Below are 21,803 nucleotides of genomic sequence, written 5' to 3' on the forward strand. Positions count from 1 at the left end.
TATAGGTTGCGTCGCCGGAATTTAAGAGCAGAGGGAGGAGATAGGCGGTTTCAGGGAGGCAGTGGCTGTCGAAGCTCCTGTTGTCGACGGCGACGATGCTCCTTCAGTGGGGAGGCCGACCTGCCGATATGAAGCGGCAGCAGCGGATTCAGACGACGGTGGTGGCGGCTGACGAAGCTACTGTTGTCGACGGCGGCGTTCCTTCAGTGGGTGATGTGTGTGTGTGCTGTCAACAAGAGACAGAGAGACCAGCGGCGTTCCTTCAGTGGGCGGACAGCCGGAGGGGGAGGGTGGGTCTGGACAGATATGGAGAAACGGGGAGAGGTGACGGGACGAGGGAGAGGGGGAGGGTGGGTCTGGACAGATCTGGAGAAAGGGGAGAGGGGGATGGGGAGAGGGAAGAGAGAAGAGTGACATGGAAAGGAGAGGGTGACGTGGGAGGGGGTGTATGGGTGTGATTTGGCATTTCTAATGCCACGTTGGCATTCCGGCTGCCAACTCAGATTTGATTTGGCCGGAAAATTTCTCCGGACGGACATTGCAAAAAATTGCAAGCTCGTTGAAATTTTTGCCACAATTAAAAAGATTGTCAAAAAACCAGATTTTGGTATAAAGTGAGGTATTTTCATGCAATTTGCTCTAATTTTATACTACCTTACAAATAGTGAGATAAATATTACTTCAATTTAAATAATATATTTATACCTAATTATATTATCTCTTGTCTACAGGGATAAAAAATAGCAATAAATCTATTCAGCCACATTGCAGCCACCCATAAGCTAGTTTAATAAGAAATTTTTTAATTTATACTGTAATTTATTTTACTATATTGTTTATATTGTATTTATTTTTAATTTTTTTTGTATTTTTAATTTATAATTTTTTTAATAAAAATTAAAAAAATAACTATAATTTAGAAAGTACAATAAATAATTATATTTTATTTTTATTTAAAAACTAAATTAAATAAATAATTTTTTTTTATTTAATTAATTTGTGAGTGGCCAGCATGGGTGTTTTGTGGGTGGTTAATTTATTGTGAAAGCTCCTCGAGCGATCCGCACCTCTGATTTTGAATTTTGTGGCCGTTAACAACCATATCTGCCTACACTCTATATATAAAGTGTGCCGCTTGCTTAACCACTCTCACATCAAAACCCAAGATTTTAGTTTCTCCCCGAGAAAGCAATAAAAAGAAAAAATGGCGGACAAGGTGATTCTGCTGGATCTGTTTGCTAGCATGTTCGGAATGAGGGCGAGAGTGGCGTTAGCTTTGAAGGGCGTGGAATACGAGTACAGAGAGGAGGACTTGCGCAACAAAAGCCAGCTTCTGCTTGAATCCAACCCCGTTCACAAGAAAATCCCCGTTTTGATTCACAACGGCAAACCCGTTTGCGAATCCCTCATCATTGTTCAGTACATCGACGAGGTGTGGAACCACAAGTCTCCTCTGCTGCCTTCTGATCCTTACCAGAGAGCTCAAGCTAGGTTTTGGGCTGATTACATCGACAAAAAGGTACCACTAATTCAATGCCCTGATTAATGGGATTGTTTTTGTTGATGTATATGTATTTGTAGCTGTATGATGCTGGAAGGAACATCTGGACTTCGAAAGGGGATGAGCAGGAATTCATGGAGATTCTGAAACAGCTGGAGTCGCAGCTGGGCGAGAAGGCCTTCTTCGGCGGCGAGAGCTTGGGATTTGTTGATGTGGCGTTGATCACGTATTCCACGTGGTTCCACACCTACGAAATGTGCGGCAACTTCAGCATCGAAGAGCAGTGCCCCAAATTGGCGGCGTGGGTGAAGAGGTGTTTGGAGATAGAGGCTGTGTCCAAATCGTTGCCGGATCCCGACAAGATTTACGACTTCGCTTTGGTGCTAAGGAAGGTGTTCGGCATCGACAAGGCCTAGTTTTAGTTTAATGGAGAATTAATAAAGGGCCTTGTGGTTTTACTCTGTGGTGAAACTATATGCCGCAATTTTTACTGTACAACTACCTGCTTTTTGGTAGTTGAGAAATTTGAATTGCTGTAAAGTAGGTGGCTTTTTGAGTCTTGACTACGTAGTACGTTGCAAGATTTTCAAGTCATCACAGCGTTGAAATGTGCTACTTACTACATGCGCATCGGTCTACGTTTATAAACTTTCAATTGAAGTATGCATTCCCGAGATTTTGATTTTGGTGAGTTTTGTCAACACTCGAGTCTCGTGGTAAAACCATTTGCTACCGTGGTTTCTTTTTTTTTTTTGCTCAGGCAAAGAAAAACGATTAAAATAAAAAGAACAGATACCAGCGCTACCACACAAGAAAGAGAGAATACAAAGAGAACAGGGGAAGAAATAAAAAAGCAAAAGTCTCAAGACATGAGCAGCAACGCAGAAAAACGCAGCTAAGAAGAAAGCTTGACTACTCCAATCCATCTAAAATCCGAAACAGAAATCAACATATTGAAGGCCACCTTCCACTCCCACAACCTCTTCTTGATTTCTGTTGGGTATCTTCGCCTAGCCAGGGTTCACCGTTTGATTCCCGAACCTCCTGTCTTCCCCACTCGTGCTCAAGCACTTGAATATTCGTCTTCTTCTTCTCCTCTGTCACTTTGACTTTGCTGTTCTGGCACACGACTTCGCTGCTCTGGAGAGCTTCGATCCCTCTGCTCTGGAGCTTCGATCCCTCTGCGAGACTTCTCTGCGCGACTTCTCTGCTCGGCAGAGAATCTTCGACTTCGCTGCGCTGGCCTCGACTTCGCTGCTCTGTCCCTGCAGAACACCAAGAAAAACAAAAAGTAAATGGATACAAAATGAAGAGAATAATGAAAGCATGAAAGTTCAGAGTAGATTCGCAGTGGGAAAATGTGTCATTGGGACACTTTGGCTCAGATTTTCCCACAGTAGGCAAAAGGCTCTTCCAGCAGCTCAATGATCAAGGCTCAGGGGAGCAGGGAGAACAGATCGGCACTCCAATCCCGATTGCACAGCCACCAGCAGCAGGAATCCGATGGACAGGATTCCGATGGCTTGCACACCCACAAAGTATCACCAAACCAGGAAACCGATGGACAGGAATCCGGTGATACAAGCACTCAATCGAAGCGAAGTTCACACCCACAGTCACCAATCAGGAAACCACGAACAGGAATCCGGCGACACTTCAGGAAGGAATAGCAGAGCCTTCCGATCAAACAGTGTGTGAAACTTCCTTACGATTGAAAGACTTGCAGCAGGGATAAAAAGGAGTGGAGGTCATTGGGAAGGAGGGTGGAGCATTGAAGTCGGAGGTGGGGATTGAGGAGACGGGCGTCGGAAAAAAAATGAAGCGGTGCAGGTAAGTGAGGATGAGGGGAGTAAAACTGAAGGGCAGTGGGCTTAGGGTTTGGGAATGGGCCGGGTAGCAGATTTGGGCTAGGGAAGAGTATTGGGCCAGAGGAGTTAATGATAATTGGGCCAACTCTCCACATTCCACCTTTGGCACAATGATCATTATGTCACCAGGGAAGAGCCTGCCTTTGATTTGAGTTTATCATCACAGCCATTTTTACTATCATCCTATCACAAAGACAAGACAATAGAGGGTGAGAAAAATATTATACATATTTAACTCAATCTCTACACCAGAGACCAACCCAAGGGAAATCACCACATTCTCAAACCTGAAAGGTTATCATTGAAGACACAACAGACTCAACAGAACACACACACATGCAGAGACAGAAAAAACGACCAGACCAAGTAAGAACAGGGCAGACATACAGATCAAAACAAAGCTCAACAACATAAGCAAAGACAACACAAGAAAAAAAAAAAGACAAGGGACAAGCAGCCACAGAGGCTGAACTTGCCACACACAAAAGTACAGAAACTGAAAATTTAACCACAATCAAAGTTCACAACAGGAGCAGAAACCACATTGTAGTCAAGGCCTACTTTTTGAGTAAAGTCCTTAACAACAAGTCTAGTTTTGTATCTCACATTATCAGTTTCATGCTTGACTTTAAACAATAATTTGGACTCAACAACAGAACATTCAGTAGGCTTTACCACAAGTGTCCAAGTTTCATTTTTAGTAGGTTCATTCATAACAGGCTCATCATGCATGATAGGTTCAATATCAACCTCAGGGTTTGCATCCAAAATGGGTAGAGGATCCACCTCAAAAGAAACAGTGGGGGTAAACACAAGCTCATTCTTGTTTTGATAAAAAAACATTCAGTTTCTCCACCTCACTTGGAGCAGCAGATTGTGAGGATTCAAGTATGCATGAAAACTTTGTTCATTGAAGACAACATTCCTACTGATGCAAGTTTTAAACTCAGGGACAGACCTATCCCACAACCTATAGCAGTTGTTCATGATGACAAAAAAACTCAAACAGCTGCAAGCAGCAACACTCAAGACAGCAACCTCACAGACACCAACAAACAACAAAGTAGACAGCAAGCAACAACCCAGAGCAGAGCTCAACAAACACCAGAGCTCACACAACCAATCCAGATAAGCCCCTCTCTCCCTTGTTTTCCAGGATACTCGCACGAGGAGACTCCTTTAAAGGAGAATCCAGACGAACTGGACCAACTACAAGGGAGATCTCACTTGGCTTGGAATGCCAAGGGTTTATCGAGATTTCAGGCAACACGCGGAAGCACAAGTAAAGGCAGGATCGCAAGATACCAAGATCTCAGCAAGCAAAACATGCAAAACACAAACAACAGCAGCAACACCAACCTTAGAATCTAAGAGCTTCAGTGATTAAGCCAATTTACCAGAGCTGGATTCCCAGGTAGGGGAAAGTCCAGACTTACCACAATCTTTGCTCGTCGGGAGCGAATCGGCGCAACCAAAGGACGGCGAGGTGGGTAAGATGTGTTCGGAGGGTGCCCTGGCTAGGTCACCGTGGCTCTGATACCACTGTTGGGTATCTTCGCCTAGCCAGGGTTCACCGCTTGATTCCCGAACCTCCTGTCTTCCCCACTCGTGCTCAAGCACTTGAATATTCGTCTTCTTCTTCTCCTCTGTCACTTTGACTTCGCTGCTCTGGCACACGACTTCGCTGCTCTGGAGAGCCTCGACTCCGCTGCTCTGGAGCTTCGATCCCTCTGCTCTGAAGTGTCGACTTCTCTGCTCTGGTCTTCACTTCGCTGCTCTGGCACCTCGGTGACTTCGCTGCTCTGGAGTCTCGGCTTCGCTGCTATGCCAGAGACGACTTCGCTGCGCTGGCCTCGACTTCGCTGCTCTGTCCCTGCAGAACACCAAGAAAAGCTACAAGTAAATGGATACAAAATGAAGAGAAGAATGAAAGCAGGAAAGTTCAGAGTAGATTCGCAGTGGGAAAATGTGTCCTTGGGACACTTTGGCTCAGATTTTCCCACAGTAGGCTCGGCTCTTCCAGCAGCTCAATGAATCACGGTTCAAAGGGAACAGGAGAAACAGATCGGCACCACAATCTCGATTGCACAGCCACCAGCAGTAGGAATCCGATGGACAAGATTCCGATTGCTTGCACACCCACAAAGTATCACCAAACCAGGAAACCGATGGACAGGAATCCGGTGATACAAGCACTCAATCGAAGCGAAGTTCACACCCACAGTCACCAATCAGGAAACCACGAACAGGAATCCGGCGACACTTCAGGAAGGAATAGCAGAGCCTTCCGATCAAACAGTGTGTGAAACTTCCTCACGATTGAAAGACTTGCAGCAGGGATAAAAAGGAGTGGAGGTCATTGGGAAGGAGGGTGGAGCATTGAAGTCGGAGGTGGGGATCGAGGAGACGGGCGGCGAAAAAAAATGAAGCGGCGCAGGTAAGTGAGGATGAGGGGAGTAAAACTGAAGGGCAGTGGGCTTAGGGTTTGGGAATGGGCCGGGTAGCAGATTTGGGCTAGGGAAGAGTATTGGGCCAGAGGAGTTAATGATAATTGGGCCAACTCTCCACAATTTCAAAGATAATTTTCTCTTTACACCAAATACCTTGATTAAACTTGCATTCATTCCTTTCTTTCCAAACATACCAAATAGTACAAATCCAAACACCAACAAGGAACGGTTTATCCTCCTTACTTCCAAGATTGGTGAAAGCAAAGAGATGATCCTTTGCCTTGTGGTGCAAAACTGCCTGTTTCTCGATCCATGACAGATTCTCCTTCCAAATTTCCTCAGTTTTCGGGCACTCAAAAAAGATATGATTAATAGATTCGGTCTTCAACTTACAGAAAATACAAAGCCCCACCGTGTTCGGGACGCCACTTGTCTTTTTTGAAGGTTGTCACAGGTTGCTAACCTCTCTTTTAGAACTTTCCAAACAGTCGTGATAGCCTTAGTAGGGGCGGGAGCTTTCCAGATCGACAGAGGCTAGAATATTTACATTAGGCATACTTGTGCATTAACATACGATGTATTTATCGTGATTAATAATTTTTAATTGTAATATATCATAATTGAAAAGTATTAAAATATAATTGAAATTTTATTAATATGTAATTAATGATTTTGTGACGCTTATATGTTAGTTATGGTTTACATTAATATGCCTAATGTAAAGGCTATACAAACTGAAACTGGGAATGCGAAGTCGATTGGAATATTATATATACGAGTAGCAAATTTCATTTAATAATTTGTGACGAATTGTAAATTTTATGTTTTTGATAATTAAGCAGTACTTATCTTTATCTTTGTTAAGAATTACAATTCGCAGACACTCTCATATTCAAGCCTCGCAACCAAAACTAGTTATTGATTTAAAAGAAAAAAACACTTTACCAATAGAACTCTATTTTATGGTGAGTAGCCTTTCCTCTCATTAATAACAACGTTGTCCTACTCAATCAAAATCATATCGCTATCGTTTTAGAGGTATTCTTGGCGTTGGACCCTTGTAGATATTATTTGTGAAGGAGGAAAGCATGTCCCTCTTTTTTCTTGTAGGGCAAAACCAACGTAGATAAATAAATAAGACGTGGCAAATCATGGACATGTAATTAATTGAATGGCAGCAAGTAGACGAGAATTAATACATTAATCGGTTCTCTCATGATCACTATAAAAATATCGCAGTTTAGCATGAAAATTCCATCCCAAATACCTTCATCGCAAAATGTGGGTTGCGATGGAATTCCGACCATCTTCGGCCGACGTAAAAATGGCGATTGTAAAATCAACTTGTAATAGAACTTACGCTATGTCACAAGCTAAACTAATGACAGAATAGCCATCGATAGACACATCCGTCAAAGAAGGAGTTCATCGAGATCGTTAAACAGTTGACCTTTACGAGGGTTGGACCTCATTGGCAATGGTCGAAAATTGGAATTGAACTTTATGGAGTGTTTGATTTGGTGAATATGATAAATAAAGTTGATAAGATTTATAGAACTCGAGGATAATTAAATAATCAATTTAATTTGAGGTGATAAATAATCAACTAATTGAATGATTAGAGAGCGGACGAGTCTAATATGCAAACCATATACTTAATTAAATTATTTTTTAGTTATGTCTTATCACCCAAACCAAATGCTTTCAATAAGTTTAATCTAATCTGAGGAACAAACACTTTTATGTGCATAAGACGAGAATTTCTCTCTGTGTTGAACAAACCTTAATCTATACTGTATTAAAAATGGAGTTTCCAATTCGAAATCAATTTCAAATTAACTTCAAATTCAAAATTGAGTGGAATTTTGTAATTATAATAAAATAGAAGGTTTATGTTTAAACTATATATTTTTCTTTTCATTTTCATTTTCTTTAATTTTTTATTTGTTGTTACATTTCTTTCTAAAATTATGAAATTCGATTTATTATAAAATATTTAATATGCATATGAAATTAAAGATCACGATAAGAGCTTTAATATGATATATTTTATGAAAATATTTAATTTTAAATGTAAAATTAAATTTGTTTAAATATTAAGTTTTTATGAATTTCTCTCTCCTCTCTCATCTTTTTTGAATTAATATATTTTTAATTCTTTTTAATTAGTATTTTATTTTTAATTTTTGTAGCTTATTTTTTTGTTTTTGTTTTTCATAATATCAAATTTTATAATTGTGAATAGTTTTTTATTTTTTCAATATTCAAATCAAATATATTCAATTAAAATTAGTTTTTTTATTATATTTATAAGTATAATAATTGAATTAGTATTAATTTTATATAAATACTCCTTCCGTCCACGAAATGAGTACCCATTTGTGGACGGCACAGGTTTTAAGAAATGTATGGAGTGTAGTGTGAATAGTTTAAGGGTCCACTTTTTGAGTGTATTAATTAAAGAGATGTGTGTGGTACACTTGCCAAAAAGGGAATATAACATTTAAAAATGCTATGAGAGATCACACAATTAATCATCAATTACTTGCGCTACAGTAGCAACGATCGTAGATTAGTAATTAAATTATCTATCTCCGTTCGGTCTCAAGAAAATCTACTAACTTCCAAAAGCACCTAAGAATAGCTCGCTCCCTATGAATTACCTATCTCTGCCGGTTCTCAAGGTTAATATTATATCACACATTCCTGAATCCGCTAAAACAGTTATCTCCACTAGCTAGGTCTCAAACCGAATAGCTAAACATGCAAACTATTGGCCAGATAATCCACAAGAATTCAAGCACCAGGAATTATGAATCATAAACTGGAAGGTAAAAATGTATTAACAAATTAATCACATGAATTCAGTTAACTATTTACAAACCCTAGAATCAGATAAAGAAACTAGCCAGACATAGCAAGAGAAAACATAAACATAATTAAAAAGACAGTAATGGAAAGAACTGAATTATATAAAACCCGTAATAAAACCAAATGAACAGTCTTGAATCTTAAATGCTTGCAAAAATCCAATCCAAGCTCTAAAAACTGGAAAACAATGAAAACAAAAAGCCATAGAACTCAAAACTAAAGTTGGGAACTCTAAATAGGTCAAAAGAAGACCTATATATAGGCACATGAGATAAATACAGTGTAGAACTCGAAAATACTGATAGAATCTCAAAATCCTGCAAAATTCCGAAAATTCGAAAGTTCCCGTCAGGCACTATTCATTGTTGCGCGCGACTTTCTTGTTTTGACTATATCTTTCTCGTCCGAACTCAGATTTGCGAACCGTTTGCGCCTACGAACTCGTATCGAGACAAAATACAACTTTCATTAGGACCATGGGTCCAAATTCAGACTACATATTTCTATAAAATTCATCAAAGTTCGAGCAAGTATCATATTTCACAAGATAAAACAATTTAAGTACAAAATAATCATCCAACACTCAATTTCCTATAGAATTAACATCATATGAACACTAAAAACCATGAAAACATGAGTATTATCAGAGTGGATCGTCTACAATAGCTTCCCCAAAGACAGTTGCGATAACTATAACATGTGTGGCGCATACGACAGTTGCAACGTCGCGGACTCTCCACCCTGTGGATGTCTCGACAGGTTTGTGCATAAGGATCTGGAGAGCTGGAGGCAGATGGATTGGTCCGGTAGATGCATTAGGAGGGCGCCATTGAAATAGGGCTCAAAAGACGGCAAATTTCGCTCTTTCCAGGGGTGAAATAAAATACCTCTACTTCTGGTTTCTGCTCTACTAAAGGATGGGCTGGAAAAAGCCCCGATTCCACCTATAAGAAGAAGAGGAGCCAAACCCTTTCCGAATCATCGCTCCTCATCCTCATCCACGGCTCCACGCCATGTATTACTCTGCATCCAGCAAAGCCAATGCTTTACTTACCATTTTATGTCTTTTCTGGTTCGCCCCAACATTCCCCACTTGTCCGACTGTTGCTGAGCAGTTTTTGGATATCAAACGGACCTTCCCAGAAGGTAATTTTAATGTGGCCGATTTCCCCTCTTTTGCAATCAGTTTCGCTATGTTGCTTTGCTGGATTCTAGGTTTGGCAAGGGCTTTTTCAAACTAATCCGAAGGGTTCTTTGCTTGCAACTGCCGAGGTGATGTGTTCTTCAAGTACTCCGGGCTCAAAATGCTGGATTCGAAAAACTCATCATTCAATGAAGGGAGGATGAGCTTGGCTGAGTGCGAAGCAGTGTGCACGGCGAACTGTTCTTGTGCGGCGTATGCACGGCTGGATGTGAGCAAAGAGAGGAGTGGGTGCCTCTTCTATTATGGGGACTTACTTGAGATCAGAGTTGTACCTATGAGTGGACAACATCTTTACATCAAAATGTCTTCCACTGAATCAGGTGACTCATAATTGGACAAGTTCATTATCTTGTTCTCTTTTGAGAATTAATTACCATAACATAGTGCTTTGTTGTAATGGAAATGATGCAGGATCTAAAGGGAAGAAACGAGTAATACTCATACCCAGTTTTGCATCAGTGGCAAGGATCTCTTTATTCCTCATCATCATCTTATTTTGCACTAAGAGGATGAAGAACCGAAATAAGAGAAAAGAAGGTATTTAATTGTTGTTCAATATGTTGAACAGTCATATATTTGATGAGAAGTGAAAAGTTATTCGTCGCTCAATATGTTGAACAGTTGCAGGGCCGGTTGCAAGAGAAGCAAAGTTGTCGTTCTTCAATTTATCTACAATTTTGAAAGCCACCAATCACTTTTCTATGGCTAACAAGCTTGGTGAGAGAGGATTTGGACCAGTTAATTACAGGGTATAATGCTACAATTTCTTTGCACTCATTCATTATCAATTATCTGAAACTAACATTAATCCATCATAGAAATATGGTATGAACACAACTTCCAACATCGTAATGGCTGTAGGGCATGCTGGAAGATGAACATGAAATTGCTGTGAAATGCTTGGCCAAAAACTCCTCACAAGGAGTTGATCAATTGATATTGATTGCCAAACTTCAGCATAGGAATTTGGTAAGGCTTCTAGGAGGCTGTATTGAAAGAGGGGAGAACATGTTGATCTATGAATACATGCCTAACAGTAGCCTCGACTCCATTATATTTCGTTAGCGCTTTCAACATAGAAACACAGAACATAGATGATACAAGAAGTTCCATGCACTACTCACTCACTCGACAATATGTTAATACGTACAGATGAAACAAAAAGCAGGCTACTCGATTGGGGAAAACGCTACAATATTATCAATGGAATTGCTAAGGGGCTTTTATATCTTCATCAAGATTCGAGGTTGAGAATCATCCATCAAGACCTCAAAGCCAGCAACATACTGCTAGATGCTGACATGAACCCAAAGATATCCGACTTTGGCCTACCTAGGAGTTTTGGAGGAAACGAAACAGAAGCTCAAACTCGCAGAGTTGTTGGAACATAGTAAGAAGGTCGACAAACTTATTATTCTAAACTTGTTGAATCTAACAACAAAAATTTAATTTCAGAATATGCAATAGACGGGGTATTCTCAATCAAGTCAGATGTTTTCACCTTTGGGGTTCTTGTGCTAGAAATTGTGAAACAGAGGATTCTTCCTAAAAGACCATGATCTTAACCTGCTCGGTCACGTAAGCATAATTTTGTAGTTAATCAATCTGACAAACACTTTTAACCAGAAACTAACTCAACAATCATTTAACATTTTGCAATGCAGGCATGGACACTTTACAAAGAAGACAAATCAAGCCAACTGGTGGATACTTTTCTACGAGATTCAGTGGACCCCGCTCAAGCTTTATGGTCAATCCACGTGGCGTTATTATGTCTTCAGTGGTTTTCATGCTGGGGAATGAAGTATCAGTAGCTCAAGCTAAGGAGCCCGGGTATTTCACAAAGAGAGATCTTTGCATTGCACATAAGTCTAATACAAATTCGGAGAATCAAGTAACCATTTCATTGATCCAAGGCAGATAGCTAGGAAAATGAAGCACATGTATATAAAATATTATATACATCTCAGTTCTCACCATATTCAGTCATTTACTTTTGTTACATGTATATTTATTGATATCTTATTTGATAAACAATTCGATTATGTACTTGTGAAAAATAGTGTATACATACAACATCAAAAGGAAAATTATATATCTTCCAAAGAATTTAAACTCGATCTGTAAATTTGTTTTTCGTAAGTGGTCGAATATATGTCTTCTTTTTGTTTTTATTTTACTTTATTTTATAGGAAGAATAATATTTTTGAGTTGACGGTATGTTAGTAACTATCCCCTCTAATTTAGGATACTTGTTACCCTGGGTGAGATTAGAAATTATTACTCCCTCCGTCCCATAAGCTTAGGCTTGTTTTCCTTTTATGAATGTCCCATTTATATAGGCTTGTTTCCATAAAAAGTAATACTCCCTCCGTCCACGAAATGAGTACCCATATTTCCTTTTTGGTCCGTCCACCAAATGAGTATCCATTTCCTTTTTTGGTAAGTGTACCCCACACATCCCACTCACAATAAAAGTGGGTCCCTTATTCCACTTACACACACTTAATCAATTTCTTAAAACCCGTGCCACCCCCAAATGGGTACTCATTTCGTGGACGGAGGGAGTATTTTTTTACTCATTTACTATTATATCCCTATTTAATTCTTTAATTTACTCCCACTTTAATACATCATTAAATAATAAATATGGGCATACTAGGAATTTTACTTATATATTTTCATTTCCAATGATTTTTCTTAATCTTTTTGAAAATCCCAATCAGCCTAAGCTTATGGGACGGAGGGAGTATTAATATTATTTGGATAATTCATTGAATATGTTGATGTGGCGAGGAGGGATGGAGGTTGCGACGTCGGAGTTGGCTGCATTAATGTTCGCAACTGGAAGAGAGGGCCTATCATAGCAGTGGCTCAGAAGATTGGGAGCACTACTTCTACTCTCATGGGGGAGCTTCATGCTATGTTAATCGGTATTGGCCACTGTCTTCAACGTGACCTCGGCCCCATTATGGTCTTATCAGATTCTCTTCTGGCGGTTCATGTCGTCCACGATGAGCAAGTGAGCTCGGATTCTTTATGTGCTGATTTTTGTGAGGCGTTTGCTTTTGCTAGAGAGGCTTGTGTGGTGGATTTTCGCCACGTTCGTAGATAGGCTAATTGTGTAGCCAATTCTTTAGCGAATTTCACTATCTCTTGTGTCGATGTAAAGATTTGGGATTCAGCTTTCCCGAGCTGGCTCCTCGACTTGATTCATCGGGATTATAATTAATATATTCAGTCGTCTTTCCCTAAAAAAAATTCATTGAATATGTTTTAATTTGGTGGATTAAGTGAAGACTTTCTTGAGTATATTTCGCAAATAAGTTGAAAAATAATTCACTGCAACTGTCACTACTAGAAAAAAACGCTTATACTGACCGAAATTAACGATCGAAAATTTCGGTCGTTAAATTAGGAGCCCTACGACCATTTCACGATCAAACTTTTTTAATTTTTCTAAATTTTATAATGACCGAAACTTCGGTCGTTCATAATTTTTTTTCAACGATCGAAATCTCAGTCGTTCATAATTCTTTTTATATCTTATTCTTATTTTAAAATCGTTAAGAATTTGTTAAAATCGATCGTTATTTTTTAACAAGGGTTAAGTATCAATTTGGCCCCTAACGTAGAGGCCCCTATAGCTATTAACACCCTATGGGCAGGGGTGTGTCAACTAAGCCCCTGAAGTACCTAATTTCCGCCAATTAACCCATCCGACTTAACGGACGGTTAACATCGTTAACTATTTTAATTTTTTAATTTTTTTAAATTTTATTGATGGTGGGACCCACACCATTTTCTTCACCAAGCTCGCCGAAAACACGCCGAAAACCTAATCCACCCCTTCTCCGAAACTCCAGCGTCGCAGCGGCGACAAGCCGCGAAGAGGCCATTGTGGAGTCGGATCTCGGCGGCTTTAGCGGGAGCTACAGATGCGAGATTGGCGTGGGTTGTGAGTAGCATATTGCGATAGATCAGGAAGCTCGTGCCGCCGCCGTTGATTCTCGCCATGGCCGGAGCCTTGCCGGAGAAAATGGCGCCCTTCATTCTCTCTGACTTGCCCCCACCATTGCAGAAACACCACGACTCCCCTAAAACCCTCATATCTTCCCCTCCCTCCACCTGTAGACGCCGCGTCGTCGAGGCTTCCCCCGCCCACCTCTGCCCTTCACCTCCTTGACAGCCCGCAGTTCCTCCCCCTTTCGGCCGGTCTTCCTCCAGATCCAGTCGGCAGTCGCACCCTCCAGATCCAGTCGCCCGGTCTTCCCTGTCGGCCGGTCTCCTTCCAGATCCAGCCGCTCCTCCAGATCCAGTCTCCCTGTCGGCCGATCTTCCAGATCCAGTCGGTCTTTCTCGCCGCTTCTGGTCGGAGTTTGAAGCGAAGTCAGGCTGGTGGCGGTGAGGGACGCATGGTCCGGCGGCAGCGCACGGCACGGCGGAGGGCATGGGGCCTAATCGCCGCTTTGTGCTGGTTTGACCGGAGACGGCGGCCATCCTTCATAATATTTTTCTTCAGAAAATCTTGATTTGGAATGGTGTCAACCACTTTGGTGAGATAGGCGGCCGCGGCTTGTCGCCGCTGCGACGCCGGAGTTTCGGGGAAGGGGTGGATTAGGTTTCCGGCGTGTTTCCAGCGAGCTTGGTGAAGAAGATGGTGTGGGTCCCACCACCAATAAAATAAAATAAAATTAAAAAATTAAAATAGTTAACGGTGTTAACCGCCCGTTAAGTCGGAGGAGTTAATTGGCGGAAATTAGGTACTTCAGGGGCTTAGTTGACACACCCCTGCCCATAGGGTGTTAATAGCTACAAGGGCTTCTACGTTAGGGACCAAATTGATACTTAACCCTTTTAACAATAATATTAATTCTTTATTATTCTAAAATCGATCGTTATTTTTATCGTCACTCTTTCGCTGACACCACAAGTCTTAGATATTCTCTCGATATATTTTAAGGTTATGAATGAATAATAGTGTGTATACTGAAATAGAGTTTAGTGGGAGTCCTATTTATGATAAACACAGAGGAAACAAAAGCATCATCCCAAAACTTGGTGGGGAGATTAGCTTGAGCTAAAAGAGAAAGCCCCATTTCAAACACATGTTTGTGCTTTCTCTCAGCTAAGCCATTTTGCTGAGGAGTATAGGGGCACGAGATTCGATGTAAGATACCAGTGTTCTGGAGGAAAGTACTCATGCCTCTATACTCACCTCCCCAGTCAGTCTGAAGAATTTTGATTTTGTGAGAAAATTGGGTTTCAACCATTGTTTTAAATCTTTGAAAAATAAGGTTCACTTCAGACTTTTGTTTTAACAAGTATAACCATGTGAACCGACTGTAATGGTCAATGAAAGAGACATAATAGTGAAACCCATTGGAAGAAAGAACAGGGGATGGACCCCAAAGATCACTATGAACGAGGGCAAATGGTTCATTATAAACAACAGTAGAGTGAGCATAAGGAAGTCTATGAATTTTTGAGACAGAACAAGAATGACAAAAGCTTGATATTGGCATTGATGGAAAATATATATTACAATGTTGTAGTGCCTTTTTGACAATGTCTAAAGCACAATGGCCTAATCTCCTATGCCAAAGATCAAGAGAATCTACAATAGAGCAACTATTACTAGAAAAAGAAGAAGTAAAGGCAGTGGGAAGAGGAGGGCAGGCAGCAGGTCCAGCAGAATGAGCAGCAATGCTCTTGATTGAAGAAGGAGAAACTAAGGATGATTTTTGCAGAGTGAACTGATATAAGCCATCTCTAAGAGTGCCCTTGAGAAGAGGTGCTTTGGTTTCCTGGTCCTTAACAAGATAATAGTAGGGGTGAAATTCAAAAAAGACCTTATTATCATGAGCAAATTGAGACACGCTAAGTAAATTTTTCTTTATGCGAGGAACATGTAAAAGATGTTTAAGGATGAAGTGTTTGGAATGGTTAGAGGGAGAAGAAATAACAGAATCACCAACATGTGTAATATCAACCAAGGAACCATTACCCATCTGAAGTTTCTTACCTCCATGAGAATCAGATGCAGAATGAAAGGCATTGTAATCATGGGAGACATGGTTTGTTGCACCAGAATCTGGGTACCAGGCGGAAGTGTTGCTGGTGTCAAACCAAGACTCTGAAGGGGTGGTGGTAGAGGGTAGTTGAGCCAGGTTGAGGCCAGGTTGTGGAGAGAAATTGTGATGTGGAAAACCAGACTGTATATTGCCTTGAGCTAGAGAAGGAGTTCTCATGGTGTTAGGCCTTGTTGATCCAGGAACAAAATTCGGCTCAAAGCGATGCCAACACCTGTCAGCAGTATGCCCAGGTATCCCACAAACTTGACATATGGGCTTGTTGTTGTTATATCTGCCTCCACCTCTGCCACCACGACCACCATTTCTACCTCTTCCACCAAATCCTCCAGAGAAACCACCTCTGGAAGAGTTGTTGTTGTTGCCTTGATAGCCTTTTCCTCTGCCACTCTGATTTGAAGTAGTATTTTGTTGAGCACCTTGAACAAAATTAGCTGAAGGTTGGGATCCTTCAGTGTTAATAATCTGAGCCTTGGCAGACTCAATTCTATTTTCAAAACTCAGCAACAACGAGCTCACATCACCAATGGTCCAAGCTTCTGGTTTTGAAGTAATGGTGACCATGACAGAGTCATACTCAGTGCCTAAACCCGCAAGAGTATGCATGATTTGGTCATCTTCGGAATCCTTGTATCCTGCAGATCCAAGGAGATCGCAGCAGGTCTTAACTTTGTTGAGATAATCCCTCATGCTAAGAGAGTCCTTTTTTAATGTCTGCAGCTGAAGCTTGTACTGCATCACCTTGGCTTTGGACTGATTTGAGTAGTTGAGAAGAAGAGCCTCCCAGATCTCCTTGCTTGTAGTGAGGCCTACAACAAGAATCATGGTGCTTTCAGTCAAGGAGGACTGAATCCAAGCTGAGAGAAGCTGGTCCTGTCTGATCCAGCTGATATACTCAGAGTTTGGTAAAATTTCTCCATCTTCACGAGTGATAGTTGCAGATGGTGGTTCTCTCACAAAAAACTTTTCAAGGCCTAGACCTCTTACATTAGCCATTATCTGTTGTTTCCAGCACTACTAGAAAAACGCTCATAGATAACGGATTTTTTCCGTTATCTATGAGCAAAAAAACCGTTGTGTATAGTGGTGTTATCTATTCTATACGTCATACACAACGGTTTCAAAACCGTTATGTATAGTAGCATAGATAACGGTACGATGCGTCATACATAACAGTACGCATCCGTTATCTATAAAGGTTATACATAACGGTTTTTCACCGTTATGTATTAATTTGTTTTTTATTTTTTTTTTATCATAGTTAACAGTTTTTTGCACTTTTTATAACGGTTTTAACCGTTATCTTTGATAGAATACATAACGGTTTTTCACCGTTATGTATTAAGATTTTTCCGTTATGTATTAATTTTTTTTTTATCATAGTTAACAGTTTTTTGCACTTTTTATAACGGTTTTAACCGTTACCTTTGATAGAATACATAACGGTTTTTTGCACTTTTTATAACGATTTTTTGCACTTTTTATAACGATTTTTGCAGTTTTTATAATGATTTTAACCGTTATCTTTAATTAGAATACATAACGATTTTTTGCACCTTTTATAACAGTTTTTTGCACTTTATATAATTGTAGTATATTTTTAAATTTTGCAATTTTTATAAAACGACAAAATGATAAAATCAATGATAACAATATTATATATCATCCAAAAAATTCATACATTATTATACAAATGAACCAAATATCAAGTATACATCATCATTGCATATTCCGATTCAAAATTGAAAATACCAACTACCTTATGGCTAAAACAAAAATCTATCATACAATGTTTCTAGCACCAAGTCCTCAAGAACTAGTTAATCAACCTGCTATGATTCTCTGGTTGTCTTTTGACCTCAAGCCATCCCAAGCTACCATAGCCCATGTACTTTACTGAGATTCTCGCAGTCCCCACAGCCCATGTACTTTACTGGTTCTCCTGCATCACTTTTCTTCTTTTTTATCTGGAATAAAGGTTGAATAGGTTTTTGAGAAAAAACTAAACCGTAAACCCTAGAATAAAGGTTGAATAGTTGTTTAAGCATTTAAGCATCAATTAATGGCCGATACATTCTGTGACAGTTGCATCAAAATATATACTCTTTTACTTGAGAAAATGAGACACAACCTTGAGAGTAAAAGCTCTTCCTTGCACTCCACATCCCTGCAATCGAAGTGCTACCTCCTTGTATAGATTTTTTAGAAAGTGCTGAGCCTGAGACCAAAAAACAACAGTCACAGAATTTAACTTTCATTTACAGAAGGTATGTGGAGCAAAACATTTATTTTACAATATTAATAACTTGTCATTTAATGCTATTAACTAATTCTTTCACTTATGCTTATGATCTTTGTAACTCACCTTATCATTGAGCATCTGGTCAAAACTAAATGTATAGTTCGTTGTCCGGTTATTCTTCAGATCATCATATCTGTTTTATGGACAAAAATTGACTATCATGAGAGATCTTGTTAGCAACAGCTAGTGAAAGATTTATAATCTCTCTAGCCAAAACATCATAGAACAATACTCATCAGAGAAAAACAGCCCAAGATGCAGGAAACTTACTTAACAGCCCCATATCCAACTGCTTCAGCAGTTTTATCAAGCTCCTCCTCAGTCCATTCTTTATCTTTGCCTGGCATGCATTTAAGTACTTGTTAGGTCCGGTTTTCTCATTTCAGAGCATAAGCAGAACAATATGAATCAACTCAGGTATTAGAGCCGAGGATAAAGAATACACAACTAACCTCTTTCAATTAAAGCGGTTTTGCATCTACTTTTGGCTTCAATTAGTAAATCAACCAGTTTGACAGTTTCAGTACTGCGAGTATAGAATCGTTTTCCATCTTCTCCAAGGACAAGCCCAAACCCGACATGACTAGCTTTAGGATACTTACTGCCATCAGCTGGAAGCCAACCGCTCGTTTGGCCGCCTGAAAGTGCATCACTCTCTCAGCATGAAATTCAGCATGCAAGGGAGTTTATGTAAAGACATGAAGTGTAAGACATTCAAACTTACAGCAAAAAGCATTTCAAAGTGCTCTCTTTGGCCAACATCAGTAACATATATAATCCATTCAGCCTTTTCCTCGTTCAGTCGGTACCTACATATTGTACATGTAAGTCTTAGAACAAGAACACTTTCCAAGGCTTACATTTACAAGTTTTTTATCAGCACCTGTTATAGCAATAACAGTAAAAAGGCACCAACATTGTAGGTATCTGACCCTATTCTAAACCAGGGGTACACTACTCCTAGCAACTAGTAGTGTGCTACAATAAGAAAAAGGATCAGAAAGAACCTTTGCTAAATGTGGCAACTCACCACAGAGCAGCAAGATCTGTTGATGCATAATTGCACCCACCAAACTCTTCAACAATTTTTATGTTTTGAACAGCTATCTGTCAAACAGTGAAACACTAAAATAAACACTAAACTGCCGTCTACTGTTATTAAAAAGGGCTGCGTTAAGCAAAAGAACCTTTGGGTTAAAAGCTTATCAAATCAACATAATTTCAATTACATAATTACCTGCAGCCTCTTCGTTCCAAACATATAATCAAACTGCAAATAGAATATCATTCACATAAATGTAACTCAGCATCCCACATCACAATCTATAAAGTCCCTGGGCTAAATAAGCTCATTTCTTAATGGATAAAACTCAATCACTTGTTAGTGACTATAGTGTTGAACATAACACTCCCTGAAATTGAGGTAGTTCAAGCATGATAAGATTCACAATAAATGCATTGGAAGATGAAGTTAGAGGCTACAATAGAATCTTCACTACTAAGAATCACCATATTTGATAGCTCTGCTAAGGCTCTAAATAAACATCTTCGGCAGGCAGCGTGCTTATAATGAACTGAACAAGTTTCACATCAAGCTCCATCACATGGGAACTCTACAATGCTTTACATCAGTTTTAATCACATGAAGGGACAACGTTACACAAATCAACATTTTCAACACCAACTTCACTTGAAAACACCAAGAGAAATTGGTAATCCACAGAACGGGGATGAGCTGCAGGTAATCATTCAAAAGAAAAAACAGCTACTCAATCCGCGCATAGGTAATAAGAAAAGAGCAGGCCTGAAAATCCATTTGAAAAATTAGCATGCAGCAGATGAAGTTATAAAAGCATGAACCTGTTGTTTAGCATGTAAACTCATGTAATGTCTCAGCTTAATTAAAATTTCAGTTTGCATCATTGACATTTTAACATTTCAGTTTGCATCAAACACATCCAAACCTAGGTTTCATCCTAGGGGTTGCATGCCAATACAAACAAGCAATCGAAAACCAACTAATAACCCACAATCATAACCCCAAGTAAGCATCACAATGCCTCAGCATCCAAAGAAGAAACAATCAGATTGCATCATTGACAAATTAACCAACAATCAGTTTGCACCAAACACATCCAAACCTAGGTTTCATCCTAGGGGTTGCATGTCAATACAAACAAGCAATCGAAAACCAGCAAATAACTCACAATCATAACCCCACATAGTTAGGGTTCATCCAAACCAACAATCACAACCTCAGATTCCAAATAAACAAAAATCAAAGAGTGATAGAACCAAAAATTATCTTAGCTGGATCGAGAGAAACTAGGGCTCGATCTGTGAGCAGAGGAAGGACTTTAGCGGTGTTGCGATCTCCGACCAAGAGAGACGCGGCGGCGTCAAGCCAGGGCGGCGACCGGCAATTTCAGACAGAGAAGCTAGGGCTCGACTTCTCCCCTTCAATTGTGCGCTTCCAGTGAGGGATTAGAGAGGGAAACCGAGACGAAGAGAAAAAGAGGGAAAGAACGGCGAAAATCAGTCGCCAGATTTTACAGAAGCGGCGTCGGAGTTTCAGAGAATGATACATCAGCGGCGGCGGCTCGGACCGCTGCTGTTCGCAGAAGAGAAAGGGATAAAGGGCCTCAGCGGCGAGGATGGTGGCGAGGACGGCGGCGCGAACAGCTACGCGGCGGCGAGGACGGTGGAGAATGGCGGCGAGGATGGGGGCTGGCGGCGACAGTAGCCGCCTGGTTTGAAGGGAGTAAGGCGGTGGCTAAGAGAAAAGGAAGAGGAGAGAACGGTGAGAGAGAGAGAGTGGATTGGCTGGGTGTATTAGGAAATTAGGGTTTTAATTTTTTATAATATTATTAAAATTAAAAATAAATACTATAAAAGTAATACATAACAGTATTGAGGCGCTCATATATAACGGTTAAAATAACCGTTACAAAAGATGGTCATAGATAACGGTGGCACAACGGTTTTGTAATACCGTTATGTATGCAACTAATAGATAACGCAAAAACATAACGCATTTGTTCAAACCGTTATCTATGCATTTAGACAACACTACATAGATAACGGATTTTCGCAAAATCGTTATCTATTCCTAAAAGTGCGCTCATACATAACGGTTTTTGAAAAAACCGTTATCTATTCACTGTTATGTATGTAAACTTTTGTAGTAGTGCAGATGAGAAAATTATTCTCATTAAGCTTCACAGAGATCTGGTTGTTTTGTGGTATGATAGGAATGAAATTGGTTGGATTTGCCATGATAAAGACAAGTCAAAGGAAGAAAGAAAAAGAGGGATAGAGACAGGTCCTAGACAACCTGCTCTGATACCATGATAGAAAACAATAAACTAAGGGAAGAAGCAGACATAATGTAAACGAGCAGATGAATTTCTTAATCTAAAAGAAAAACCCAAGGAACAATACAGAGTAACCTAGCATATATAGTAAGCTAGAGAGGATTCTAGATAATCTCCTAAACCCTAGAGCTCACTCTACAA

At 40.0% G+C, this 21,803-nt stretch overlaps 2 protein-coding genes, 1 long non-coding RNA gene and 1 other non-coding gene across 4 annotated transcripts; 2 read left to right on the plus strand and 2 right to left on the minus strand.

Annotated features, from left to right (window-relative positions):
* The first annotated feature begins 1,204 nt into the window (after positions 1 to 1,204).
* Positions 1,205 to 2,168, plus strand: LOC131012102 (glutathione S-transferase U19-like). The gene is made up of 2 exons (XM_057940018.1): positions 1,205 to 1,519; positions 1,582 to 2,168. Exons 1-2 carry the CDS (start codon positions 1,205 to 1,207, stop codon positions 1,915 to 1,917), a joined length of 651 nt encoding a protein of 216 aa, XP_057796001.1. The 3' UTR covers positions 1,918 to 2,168.
* Positions 2,169 to 9,387: 7,219 nt separating this feature from the next.
* Positions 9,388 to 11,285, plus strand: LOC131008334 (G-type lectin S-receptor-like serine/threonine-protein kinase SD1-1). Its single transcript, XM_057935217.1, has 8 exons — positions 9,388 to 9,496; positions 9,607 to 9,836; positions 9,906 to 9,978; positions 10,029 to 10,214; positions 10,306 to 10,431; positions 10,522 to 10,643; positions 10,756 to 10,954; positions 11,047 to 11,285. The coding sequence occupies exons 1-8, from the start codon at positions 9,388 to 9,390 to the stop codon at positions 11,283 to 11,285; spliced, it is 1,284 nt and encodes a 427-aa protein (XP_057791200.1).
* Positions 11,286 to 16,477: 5,192 nt separating this feature from the next.
* LOC131013746 (small nucleolar RNA Z247) lies at positions 16,478 to 16,613 on the minus strand. Its single transcript, XR_009097832.1, has one exon. It is a non-coding gene; the product is annotated as a small nucleolar RNA Z247 (small nucleolar RNA).
* A 2,299-nt stretch (positions 16,614 to 18,912) lies between these two features.
* On the minus strand, positions 18,913 to 19,351 carry LOC131012104 (uncharacterized). The gene is made up of 3 exons (XR_009097202.1): positions 19,319 to 19,351; positions 19,013 to 19,097; positions 18,913 to 18,926 (listed from the first exon to the last, which is right to left on the minus strand). It is a non-coding gene; the product is annotated as an uncharacterized LOC131012104 (long non-coding RNA).
* Positions 19,352 to 21,803: the final 2,452 nt, after the last annotated feature.

This window comes from Salvia miltiorrhiza, chromosome 2, assembly GCF_028751815.1.
Source record: "Salvia miltiorrhiza cultivar Shanhuang (shh) chromosome 2, IMPLAD_Smil_shh, whole genome shotgun sequence".
NCBI classification, from domain to species: domain Eukaryota; kingdom Viridiplantae; phylum Streptophyta; class Magnoliopsida; order Lamiales; family Lamiaceae; genus Salvia; species Salvia miltiorrhiza.